The sequence below is a fragment of the Diceros bicornis genome, chromosome 5 (assembly GCF_020826845.1).
Source record: "Diceros bicornis minor isolate mBicDic1 chromosome 5, mDicBic1.mat.cur, whole genome shotgun sequence".
Lineage (NCBI taxonomy): Eukaryota > Metazoa > Chordata > Mammalia > Perissodactyla > Rhinocerotidae > Diceros > Diceros bicornis.
In genome coordinates this window covers 12,111,393-12,125,122 of record NC_080744.1, presented here as the reverse complement: position 1 = coordinate 12,125,122, position 13,730 = coordinate 12,111,393, and the positions used below count along the sequence as shown (strand labels likewise).

General features: G+C 41.5%; 1 protein-coding gene across 1 annotated transcript in view; it reads left to right on the top strand.

Annotated features, from left to right (window-relative positions):
- The first annotated feature begins 488 nt into the window (after positions 1-488).
- Positions 489-13,730, top strand: part of TTC6 (tetratricopeptide repeat domain 6) — a 194,293-nt gene continuing 181,051 nt past the window's right edge. Inside the window, exon 1 of the mRNA XM_058540688.1 lies at positions 489-1,394. Within this exon, the coding sequence (XP_058396671.1) occupies positions 489-1,394 (906 nt within the window). The remainder of the gene's footprint in view (positions 1,395-13,730) is intronic.

Sequence of the window (13,730 nt, the reverse complement as noted above, 5' to 3'; positions counted from 1 at the left end):
ATCTTCTCACCTTCTGGTGCTCTATCAGACGATACTCCACTGCTATTCATAGGGTTTCCATGGCCAATTTTTTTGGAAGTGGGAGGCCAGGTCCTTCTTCCTAGTTTTTCTTATTTTGGAAGCCCCACTGAAACCTGTCTACCATGAGTGACCCTGCTGGTATTTGAAATTCCCGTGGCAGAGCCTTCAGCATCATGCAGCTGCCACAGTATGACAACTGACAGGTGGGAGGTGTGGGCCACTGTAGTAAGAGCACAGAATCTTAACTACTGACCAACCAGGGCTGCCTGAAAAGGCCAACAGTTGGATTTAAAACTATTATATATAAATTCTATAAACGACTACTACCCACTCCTTCCTCAGGAAGCACAGTGAGCATTCTACCATGATAAGTTTTTTTTGAGCTGGAATTTTATTTATCAACAGAAGTTTTGTTTTAAATATATATATATTAATATATTGTTATTTCACAGGACGAATTAGTCAAGATGTCCACGATTTCGAAGCACTTTGGACTGAAATACAAAGAAGAATCGTACATCTTTAAAGAGCTTGAGAAGGTTCGCCAGGAGACTAAAAAGGATTTCCTCCGATTCAAGCAGCTGGCCTCGGAGCCGGCCGGGGATGAAGACGGCGTCTGCGGCCGCCAGGCGCCCGGCCCGGCGCGGCCGGGGGCGCAGGAGGGCGTTGCCCGGCCTGGACCCCGGAAGCCATCGGGGTGCCCTCGGGCTAGAGGCGCTGCGGCCCCGCTGCAGGCGGCGCGCCCCCCGAGCGCGAGCGAGGCGGCCGCCCCCGGGAGGACGCGGCCCTTTCGGCCGCAGGCCTTCTACCCGCGCAGCTCGGCGTTCCTGCGGCAGCGGCCCCGCCGGCAGCCGCCGGCCATCGCCTCGGGCGCCGGCACGTCCAGGCCGGTGGTCCTGGGGCCGCCGCCGCACGCGCCCAGGGGGAGGCCCGAGGCGCGCCGGGGCCCGCGGAGCCCCCCGCCCGCGGGCTGCAGGCCGCGCGCCGCGACCCGGGAGGCGGCTCCGGCCGCAGAGGCCCCCAAGGCCCCGGAGAAGAGCAGCCCGGCCTCCGGCGAGGAGCGCGGCGCGGACGCGGCCGGCCGGCCGAGGCGAGTGAGGCTTCGCAGCCGCTTCCCGCGCGAGGGCTCGGCCGGCGAGCTGCGGGAGGCCGCCGGCTCGGTTTCCAGGCGGGGCCGCGAGAGCCCCCGCGAGAGCGCGCTGCCCGGCGAGGGGCGGGACGGCCCGCAGGCCCCCCAGCCCGCGCGCGCCGTGCCCGCCACCGTAGAGGAGGTCATCGCCTCCCTGCAGTCCGAGGCCCAGCTGGCCTCCGACCAGACCGTCAGAGAGCTCATCCAGAGCGTCCTGGGCCCGAACTACGACCTCAAAATGGAAGTAGGTGACCCCGAAGGAGAGTAATATTGCTCCTGGGTAAATGCAGCCTTAGGAGACGTCACATCAGATATTTCAGTGCATGCGGTGTGTGATAAGCTAGACAAAACGCTGGGGTGTTGTTCAAGTTCTTTGAATTCCGAAATTGAATTTTTGAATTTTCCATCGAGGGAGTGTGTTCTCTTTTCAAAGTGAAAGAAACTGAGAGGTTATTTCAAAAACTGGTTCAAAGAACATTACTTGTAGACCTGAGTAATATATCACTGGTAACCTTTTCTTTCAAAGTCTTGTGATTATTTAGTATTGAAATGACAGATGTTTTATATGAAAGCTTGGCATTATTAACAGTGAATTTATATCCTAAGAAGATCAATGTATTACCATCAAGAAGTTGAAAGAGTTGTGTAGTATTTCCAGTGAAAACCATTCTCTTAAAATATTTTTAAAAAATTTACTTTCTAGGCCTTCCCAATTATAGAGATTATTAGGTGATTGTTATGTGACAAGCGCCATGGGACACAGTTTATGTGCATTTTTGTCCTGATGACAATCTCCTCAGCTGGATACCCCTAAGAGCCCCATTTGACATGGGAGGCTTCCTAGCTTTCATGAGGTTGAAGGATTGGCTCAGTGTCCTGCAACCAATGCATGGCAGAGCTGGGATTCCCCCCAGGCGGTCACACCCTGGAGACGACTGGACCTAGGCCAGGACTGTCCATCTCTTGATTGTGATATGTCCCTGGCAGGGAGCAAAACTAGATAGGGTCATAGTTTAAGATATTTTGTCCATTATACAAACTTTGCTCTGGCAGGGACATTCAAAGGAAAAATAATAATATGGGAATCTGAGTCCTGTACAGAGAGAGAGAGAGAGGCATAGTCTTTAGTTTTTTTTGAGAATGGCAATGAGAATGACAGTAAGGGGGAAGAAGATTCTGTTACTGTTCTTGGCTGCAGCGCCAAACCTCTTGTTAATACACAGAATACTGCTGCCACATTATGTCTTGAAAATATTTTCAACCCCAGAATACACTCTTGGCTGTGATTTAAGGAATGTGATCATAAAACTCGTTACGGAAACAAAAACATGTAAGGACAAGAGTCCCCAGTGTCGCCTTTGACCCAATGTTTGTCAGCAGAGTAGGACAAATGTTTTTAACTAAGACCCACACCTCCCCACGCTTACTGAACGAGGTCAGTGTGACTGCTCAGGCCATTTCAAAATGGGTATTTCTCATTAGGTCTGTGGGTCTAACAGAAAAAGGAATCGGAGATGCGCACTGGAGAGCCTTAGCAGAGAGAACAAAGGCCTCGGTGTCTGCCCCTGTGAGGAGGAGCTCGATGACATAGTCAACGTACTTGACATGAAGAGGCGCCTGTGTTAGACACTGACTCTGCGTCCTGTCCAGTTGTGGAAAGTCACACTTTCAGAGCAAGGGCCCAGAAGACAGTATATTTTGAAGGGTTCAAATAGAATAGAATATAAGAAGGGAAAGTATCGAATGACAAATGAACACTGGGACAGTGAATTCTGTTCTTTCTCATATTCCATTTCTCTTGTGTATCCTTTTCTGATTCCTTGAATTGTTTTATGTAGGAGAGCGGCCTGGAGCATTAGAGTCAGGAGCCAGGGGCTCTAGCCCTGTGTTATAAGACTTGGCCACTGCCAAATGTTTCAGTCCCATCCCTGCCTTCCACGATATTGATTTTTAGTGCAGCCCAGATTTCATTCTTATTTTTTAAATTTTGCCTCCTCCTGCCCCAACAATTCCAGAAGATGGAGCTTTGCATTATTTTGAATAAAAATGGTTTCAGAAGTTTTATTAGGGCGAGAAGGGAACAATGGGGAATTTGTTGCAATGGCTGTGGCTGGGTAGGTGAGAGACAGCAATAAAAAGGCAAGTGTAAAAGTGGTCTCTAAATTATGATTTTAAAAATCTTAAGATTAGGAGCCAGCCTGGTGGTGCAGCGGTTAAGTGCACGCGTTCCACTTCGGCAGCCCGAGGGTTCGCAGGTTCCGATCCTGGGCACACACCAACGCACCGCGTGTCAGGCCATGCTGTGGCGGCGTCCCATATAAAGTAGAGGAAGATGGGCGTGGATGTTAGCCCAGGGCCAATCTTCCTTGGCAAAAAAAAGAGGAGGATTGGCATTGAATGTTAGCTCAAGGCTGATCTTCCTCACACACACACACACACAAACTCTTAAGATTAGAATAAGGACATTTATTTTAAACATTTTATATAAACAACGTTCTCTCCAGGATAAGCCAGGAATATGGTTCTTCTCTTTAGACATCCTAATTTGTAGCCATACAGCAGTCTGGAGAGGGAAAGCCAAAGGGTAAGACAGTCTTGTCAGGGTGTGTTGTCTCTGTTCAGAGGTTGAGCAAGGCCATTCCAGACCCAGTGATCAGTCATCCACAAACAATTACATAGGCCAGAAGGTGCACAGAATACCTGATGATTAAACTTAGCTATCAAATGTAGATCAGCCATGTAAACCAGGATTTCTCAACCTTGGGACTATTGACATTTTGGGTTGGATAATTCTTTGTTGTCGATAGCTGTCATGTGAATTGTAGGATGTTTAGAATTATCCCTGGCCTCTACCCACTAGATGCCAGTAGCGTGATTCTCTTGCCTCCCCCCATCCCACGTTATGACAATCAAAATATCTCTAGATGTTGCCAAATGAGACCCTGGGGAGAAGGGCAAAATCACTCCTTCACTAACCCCCACCCATTGAGAACCACTAGCCCAAACAGAATACATACACCATGGCAGGAGGAATAGAAATGTTATAAGGTCCTATGTTTGTTTTACTGATGAGTTCAATATTATCACTGACAAAATACGTCCTAATTATATGAGACTGGAGTTCAGAGACTACCTTCCAGATGTTAATTGAGGATCAAGGAGCCAGCCCATCCTTGCTTCTTTCATGTGTAGTTGTTTTTGGCCATACAGCTCAAAAGGAAAATGGCTTAACATGACCTAGGAAGGGGAAATTCATGTTCCAAGGTCTCTTATAAACAAATAATGTATAGCTCACAAAAAAAGTTAACATTATAAAATTTATAATTTTAAAATTTATGCCTACTTCCACTTCAGGGAAGATGAAATAGATGTGCTTTTCTCTGTTCCTCCTGTTAAGTAAAGCTAAGTACAAACCCTGGACATTATATATAAGACAAACATGAGAAGACTCCAAGAAGTGGAGAGAAGGGTACAGACTGGCTAGGGACTTCAGGATCCGAGGATTCACGTAGTGATGAGTTCATAGGTTTTCTTTTTGCCTCATATCTCCCAGACTTGGAGCTAAAGAAACTGGCAACCTAAGAATGCCAATGGTTACAGAAAGAAAAAGCCCCAACAAAAGCCTGCTCTCTTTACCAAAGGATCAAGAAAGGGGCAGCCTAGCGAGACAAAACTTTTAGACAATAACTGCACTATTCTAGTCAAACGTGGAAGAAAAACGTATGGCCCCATCCCCACCCCTACTGGCCAAGGCTGGAGGTGGGGGCTAGATTTTCAGTCTCACTAGGCTGTAACAAGGTACCCCATCACCCCTGAGGTGATGTCAGTGGAGAGTCAGGACTTTCAATGCTGCCCAGCAGTAAAGAGGCTATGGTGGTGTCCCTGCGGTGTCACTGGAGGCCATGTGGGGAACAGTAATGAGACACTCATATCCCTCCCAACCAGGAGGGCATCATGTGGGATGATGTGGGAGCCAGAACTCCTACTCCCACCCAGCAATAACAAGGAGGCCCCCACCCCTGGTGTCAACAGAGACTGAGTTGGGAACCCAAACTGCTATCCCTACCTGGCAGTAATGAGGCAGCTCCTGCCTCCCTCTACTGCCCCTGCTAGAGCAGCATCAGAGGAAGCCAGCTAAAACAGAAAGTTTAAATAAGATCCAGACTCCCATAGCGTAATATCCAAAAGGTCCAGGTTTCAATAGAAAAATCACTTGTCATACCAGGAACCAGGAGCACTTAGCCTTGAAAGAAAAAGAAAGACCGTCAATACCAACATTGATTGGACAGAGATGTTAAACTTAGCTGACAAGGGTTTTAAAGTGGCCCTCAAAAAAAAGAGAAAAAAGGCTTCAATGAGCACACTTGAAACAATGAAAGAATAGAAAGTCTTAGCAGAGCAATAGAAAGTCTCAGTAAAGAAACAGAACATATAAAGAGGAATCAAAGGAAATTTTTAGAACTGAAAAATAAAATAACAAATAAAAACTCAATGGATAGCTCAACAGCTGAATGGAGAGGACAGTGGAAACAATCAGTGAACTTGAAGCTGGAATACAATTTACTCAATCTGAACAATAGAGAGACAATAGATGGAGGAAAAAAATGAATAGAGCCTCAGGGACTTTGGGACTATAACAAAAGATCTAACCTTCGTGTCATTGAAGTCCTTGAAACTGAGGGAATCCCAAACCAAAGAAACCCACACCAAAACACATAATAGTCAAACTTTTGAAAATTAAAGGAAAAGAAAAATCTTGAATGCAGTGAGAGAGAAACAGCGTGTTGACTATACGCGAACACAATTTGAATGACAGTGGATTTCTCATCAGAAACCACAGACGCCAGAAGGAATGACACAACATTTTTCAAGTGCTGAAAGAAAAGAACTGTCCATCCAGAAGTCTGTATTCAGTGAAATTATTCTTCAAGAATGAAGAGGATATTGAGACATTCTCAGATAAAAGAAAGCTAAGAGAATTTGTCACTTGCAGTTCTACCCCAAAAGGATGGCTATAGGAAGTTCTCTAAACAGAAAGGAACGATTGGGACAAGGACTCTTGGAACAACAGGAAGGAAGAAAGAACACAAAACAAAAACTATGGATAAATACAATGGACTTTCCTTCTCCTGAGCTTTCTAAATTGTGTTTGATAGTTGATGCTAAAATTATAACACTGTCTGATGTGATTCTAAATGTACATAGAGGAAATATTTAAGACACTTATAAATAGGAGAAAGTAAACAGACGTAAAGGGAGGTAAGGTTTCTATGCTTCACTCTAATTGGAAAATGACAATACCAGTTGATTGTGATAAGTTGTGTATATATAATGTAATACCTGGAGGGATGACTAAAAAAGTGTGCAAAGAGATTCACTCAAAAAACACTATAGATAAATTAAAATAGAATTCTAAAAAATATTATGTAACTCATAGGAAGGCAGGTAAAATTAAACAGAGAAACAAACAAACAAAAAACAGAGAGAACAAAAAGAAAACAAAAAATAAAGTGACACCCTGAAACTCTAACATATCAGTAACTACATTAAATATAAACGGTCTAAATGTGCCAATTGAAAGAGATTGACAAGTGGATTAAATACATAACCCAATTATATATTGTCTACAAGAAACTTACTTCCAATGTAATGATATAGGCAGATTGAAAGTAAAGGATGTATATCAGGCATACGTTAATCAAAAGAAAGCAGGAGTGGCTATATTAATTTCAGATAGAGTAGACTTGAGAACAAAGAAAATTACCAGAGACACAAAGGGTGTTATAATATGATAAAAGGGTCAACCCACCAAGAAGACAAAGCAGTCCTAAATGTGTGTGTACCAAACAACAGAGCTGGTAAATATGTGAATTAAAACTGAAAGGAGAAATAGACAAATCTACAATTATGGTTGAAGACTTCAACACCCTTCTTTCAACAATTGATGGAAAACTAGACAGAAATTCCCCAAGGATATAGAACTCAACAACACCATCAACCATCAAGGTCTAATCTACATTTATGGAACATTGCACTGAACAAGAGCAGAATGCACATTCTTATCAACTGTCCGTGGAACATATACTAAGACCATATCTGCATTGTAAAAATGAACTTCAATGAATTTAAGAAATTCAAATCATACAGAGTGTATTCCCTGACCATGATGAAGTCAAACTAGAAATTAATAACAAAATGATAATAGGAAAATCTCCAAACACTTGGAAACTAAACAATACAGTTCTAAATAACCCATAAGTCAATGAGGAAGTCTCAGGGAAATAAAAAAAATTGAACTAAATTAAAATAAAAATACAACATATCAAAATTTATAGGACACAGGTAAAGCAGTGCACTTATCCTAGAGAAATGAAAACTTAAGTCCAAACGGAGACCTGAGGTGAGTGTTCATAGCATTTTTTATTACTTAGTAACCAAAAACTAGAAACAACCCCAATGTCCTTCAGGGGATAAATGGATATGTTACTTAGCAGTAAAAAGAAATGAAGTGCTGATACCTGCAACAACTTGGATGAATCTCCAGAAAATTATGTTCAGCCAAAAAAGCCATTCTCTAAACAATAGATACTGTATACTTCCATTTGTACAATGTTCTTAAAATTATAGGAATGGAGAACAGATTTGTGGCTGCCAGGGATTAAGGAACAGGTTTGGGATAGGGGAGAGTGGGAGGGAAGTGTGTGGCTTTCGAAAGGCAACATGTGAAATCCTTGTGGTGATGGAAACATTTTGTATCCTGACTGTATCAGTGCCAGTATCCTGGTTGTGATATTCTATTAAAGTTTTGCACAATATTACCATTAGGGAAAGCTGGGTAAAGGTTACGTGGGATATCTCTGTATTATTTGTTACGACTGAATATGAATCTACAATTATCTCAAAATAAAAATTTTAATTTAAAATGTTATCAGATTCCTTATTAAAGTGTATGCTTCTTTTTACAAGTTATAAGAAGCAACATAAGGAAACAATAGTATGTTCTCTTCTAGGCCCTCCTTCCAGCCCTGGTGGTCTAGTGGTTAAGGTTTGGTGCTCTCACTGCTGCAGCCTGGGTTCATTTCCCAGTCAGGAAACCACACCACTTGTCTGTCAGTTGTCGTACTCTGGTGGCTGTGTGTTGCTTTGTTGTGGAAAGCTAATATACCAGTATTACAAATGCCAGCAGGGTCACCCATGGTGGACAGGTTTCAGTGGAGCTTCCAGACTAAGACAGACCAGGAGGAAGGATTCGAAAAAATTGGCCGTGAAAATGTTGTGAATAGCAGTGGAACATTGTCTGATAGAGTGCCAGAAGGTGAGAGGATGGTGCACAAAAACCAGGCCGAGTTCCACTCTGCTGTACACAGGGGCACTAGGAGTTGGAATCCACTCAACAGTACCAACAACAAACGCCCTCCTTAACTCCCCAACAGTAACCAGTACTTGTTGTTGTTTGTCCTTCTACACTTATCTTAATTCTTTAGTACAAATGTGTACACATATGTACACACACACACAGGGTTTTTTTCTTTACCAAAATAAGAACATATGGTACACATTATCCTGCAACTTACTTTTTGACGCCTGTCGATGGACATATATCAATATGTATAGCTTCTAATTTATTCTTTGAAATAGTTGCATATTATTCCATAGTATTTAAACATTTCCTTGGCTCTTTGCTTTTCAAATTTCATCTTTCCCTATCCTAGGAACAAATTTTTGCTCATTAGAGTTCTAAATCAGGGAACCTACTGAGATCTGGGCAAAGACAAGCAATCTATATTGTTTGAATGATGCCAGTACACTTGGGAGGGACCAGTTTGGGCAAATCTTTTCTATTGAGAATGACAGACACATTTATTACACTTTTCTCTCACACATTCCTTTTGTACAGTACTTTATTGTCCTCATAGATGTAACCGCTTCAGCTAGTACATAATATAATGATTAAGACATTTCTTGATTTACAGTTTTTTTTTCTGTGAAGTTTTAAAATCTCTCGGATAACATTTGCATACTTTCAACAAATACAAAATGTTTATGTATTTAGTTTTCATTCATTTTTAAAAGATGGAAAATAAGATATTTGTATTAGTTCTTGAAGGAAAATTCCTATTCCTTTAGCCGGTTACTTGTGGTAATGATTTTGAACCAAGCTAGAAGTTGTTCCTTGAAAATAAAGTTATTCTTTGTTGGATACAAGTGCAATTTATTTTCCACGAGAATTTTTTTCCAAGATTGAAACACAGAGTTACTTAAAAAATGAAATGCTAATTTATTGTAGAATTCAGATGTATTATTTTCTGATTCTTAGTACAGATGCTGCCCAGCAATGATATTTTTTCTTTTGCCTGTATCGTAAAGTCCCTGAATTTGGATTATAAATGACAACTGCGTTTGGATCTTGAAATTGATCCATTTTCACATATACCAGTGTTTAAGCACATGTGAGGTAAAGTGAAGAATTTTTAAAAGTTGGCAAAATAATTGCTTTTTCAGGCTATTTCATGTACAATTATTTGACTATTTAGGATAAAGACATTTCCCCTCCATGGATTGTTATTTCAATACATAACTCAATTTCAACTTTGATTTCCTAATGTAGACCTTTTTTTTTTTTTTTTTTGCTGAGGAAGATTAGCCCTGAGCTAACATCTGTGCCAATAGTCCCCCATTTCTTTTTTTGTGTGTGTAGGACACTGCCACAGATGACTGGTGAGTGGAGTAGGTCTGCGCCCGGGATCCAAAGCTGCACACGCGGGCCGCCGAAGTGGAGCGTGTGGAACTTTAACCACTCGGCCATGGGCCAGGCTCTGTAGACCTTTTTAATGCTTTTAAATTGTAAGGATTGGTCCAAGGGCCTAGAATCTCCTTCACTGGGAGGTGAGGTGGGCACTAGCTGAAAAACTGCATATTTAAAATCCAGCACTAATCGCCACCTTAACATTGTAGAGTTTTAGTCCACTTTGAGGGTAATTTTGGTAATATCTTTAAGTCATGGTTTTCATCTGTTTTGTGTAAAACGAGAGGAAAGAGTTTATACAATTTAAAACAGTTTTTTAAAATGTAAAGTTGATATCAGGGCTTAGAATAATATGGCTACCTTGACAGCAGATTGAACCAACTGAATATCCCAGTTAGGTTACATAGTGACTTATTGTACATGGGAAGCTGTTTATTTTTTATTATTGCAAAGTACAGTATTTGGTTGCGATTTAAGTCAGTCATTCTGTAGCTGTAAACAGCCTGAAGCTAGGCAGCTGTATTCTTTACAATGCTTGTTTTAAAGCATGGTAGGTAAACATGTGGGTTTTAAGGATGGATAGATAAACAGTTTTGACAGTAAAATCAAAATCTTGAGAACTAGCCAACCACAATCATGTTTAAGCATCTCTCATCCCAAATGAAAGCAGGACGATAGACTGTGCAGCACATTTTCTAGTTGTGCTGAATATATATTTCTGTTTTGGGGGAATATTCTTTTACAAGTACCTGGTTTCCTTAGCCCACTGCAAAGTGCACTGAATCTTGGTCTCACCTTGGTGGAGAAGGATGGCTTGACAAAATCAGCCATATTTATTATCTGTATGAGTTTTTATGAGAATAGTAGGAGAAAGGTTAATTTCTTAGTTTATTGCATTAAAACTAAAAATAATAAATTATCATTTAATAAATTTTCTTTGAGATATTTTACTTTGTATTCTTGTTATATGGAAGAGAACTTTCAGAGTCCTGGTGATAAATTTTTCCATAGTGTTTCCTTATCCTCATTTTTCATTAAAATAGTTTCTGGAGCTGGGAGGTAACCTAGCTAACTTTGTATTATAGATAACAAAACTGAGACCTAATGAGAGAAAGTCACTTTTGCAAGGCCATACAGCTAATTAGCATAATTGGGACCAGAACCCATTTAGTTCTTCTGACAGCCAGACCAGAACTGTTTTTGTTGTTATTATGTCATGTTGGTCGCACTTCCTGTCTCTCTTTCCCCCCATCTTCCCTTCCTGTCTTCTCTCACTGTCTTAAGATCTAGACCCCAGGTATCCAGAATTATTTCTCACTGTGACTTCTCGCCTCTCAGATCTCTGTGATGACTCTGCATTAGTGGGAGGACCATCACACTGTCTGTCCTGGGGTGGCCACCCATAGCCCCTTGCTGGTGACTTCTGAGCTAGCACAGTTAGGCCTGGGGAAGTTCAGCAATAAACAAGAATTTACTTCTCACAGAGCCCTGTGGTGGTGTTAGAGATGGTGGGTGTGGAATGGGACTTGGGCTGGGCACCTAAGATACCACATCGTGTCATAAAGTAAAGCTACAGGTGGGACGAATTACAGGTAGTGATGACATTAGTAGTTGGTTATATGATCACTAACCAGTTATATTCAGTCAAGTATCACTGATTCTGCCAACTTAGCTTGCTGTTAATATGAATAAAAGATAAAATCGTTATCTGCCATCTCTCATGTCAGATAAAGGCAGACTTACCCACTTCTACTTCATCTTATTAGTTTTATTTTATTTTGAGATCTATGAGCTATTCTCAGAGTGAAGAAATACCCACAAGTACTTTCTCTTCTTAACCCAACAGGTATAGGTTATGAGTCACCATCCTTTTGGGGAAGAAGAGCTACTTTTGACATACTTGAAATCTTATTATCTGTGGTGGGTTGGGGTCTTGTTGAGAATCCTCGACTTGAGAGAATAGAATGTGTCAGTGGCCTTAGCAAGAACTCCCAAAAGCCAGAAGGAAGAGCCAATGCTTTGGATGTTATCTAAGTAAGGCTGCAGGATTGCTGTGCTCACATGGTTAACAGTGAGTCGGCAGACTGGTCATCCAGTTTGACCAGTCTTGGTAACAAGTAACATCCCCTGCATCTTCCACTCCTTCCTCACTTTTTAAATTGGTAGTCTATCTTCTCTTTAAATCTCACAGATAATACAGTAAATAAAATTCCTTTCCTGTGCTTGGCTTACTAAAAATTTATTAGGCACACAGAAGAAGATTATAATAAATCCAGACCTCATCATTTCAGCCAGATTTCCCCTCAACAACATCTCCAGTCTCAAGCTCTTCATCTCTTAATCATCAGAAATAGGGTTCAGAAGAAATGAAAGATTGAGACAGCTGAGACACTTTTCATTGTTCTGATTTCATTATGCTGTTGAGACCTGCCTAGATGTACAGTCTTTGACAATCAATTATTACTCTGGAAAGTGATTATTAAACAGTTCACTGAATTATGGCTTTTTATGCATGACTCTGTGCTATTGCTCTTTAGGGTTAAGTGAAAAAGCTTATTAAATATCCATTTACAAAGGAATCTTTGAAAATGCCATATGGAATGCATAATTCATATAGGCTGTCACAATGCCAAATCAGTTTAGCTAAATATCAAGTAACAAGGAAGTGAGAGTAAGTGGCAGCCCTAATAGAACTAGTTCTGAGCAGCTGATGAGTGCAGATAATCAGAAAACCCAAAATAATAGTGACTTAGACAAGATGGAAGTTTATTTTTCTTTTGTAAGAAGGTCATGTAGAAGGTAATGTAGGACTGATCTGGTGTTTTGCAGAGTCAGGGATCCAGGAGCCTGCCATCTTATTGCTTCACTGACTGTGGCCCTCATTCCCAAGGTCATCTCAAGGTTTAGTATGACTGGTCCAGCCATCACATCTGCATTCCAGCCAGCAGGAAGGCTTTAAATGAGAAAAGATTGTATTTGAAGTTTCCCACTACTTCTGCGTATATTTCACTAGCCAGAACTTAGTCACATGACCACATCTAGCCAGAAAAGAGGATGAAAATGAAGTCACTCTTCTGGGCAGCTGTGTGCCAAGGTTCACCTTCTATTACTGTGGAATACGATAGATACTGGGGCAGTTTCTATCATTGTCTCCACACCTCATGCACCTTCTGTGAGACTTTTGTGGCTCAGAGAGTTATTCTCTCTTCCAGCGAAGGTTCAGTGAACACCTACAATGTTTAGCATTGTACTGGGCACTAAGAATTGAAAGATTTTGTATGTGACACAATTTTTAGCTTTAAGCAGTTAGGTAATAGCAGACATTGGAAAATGGTGGAGAAAGCCCTGGGATTGCAGTTCGATGACCTAGATAGGGGTCTTTGATTTGTAATTTATTTGTTCCTTAAAATTATTGGTCCCTCAGTTTGTTCATCTGTGCAGTAGAGTTAATAATACCTTAAAATACCATGAGAATAAAATGATCTTAAATAAGACAACACATGCTAAATATACTGCATTTTTTAAAGGTTCTTAGTACATACTTCTACATTGCCTCCCAGTAAAGCTGAACCACCTACATTCCCACGAACAGTGAATACCAGTTGGTTTCCCTACATCCTCACTAGTACTTTTCGGTTGCGGAAACCTTTCTTCAAAAGAAATATTCAATGAACGTTCAATATCCCAAACATTTAATAGCGTGACAGCAGTGTCTCAGTTGGCGATGAGGGACCTGGAACCTACCTGCTGGATTCAGGCTCCTACCAGCACATCCTTTGGCCCTTAAGACATTCATCTATCCGTTCAGTTTTATTGGGTGCCTATTGTGTCTGG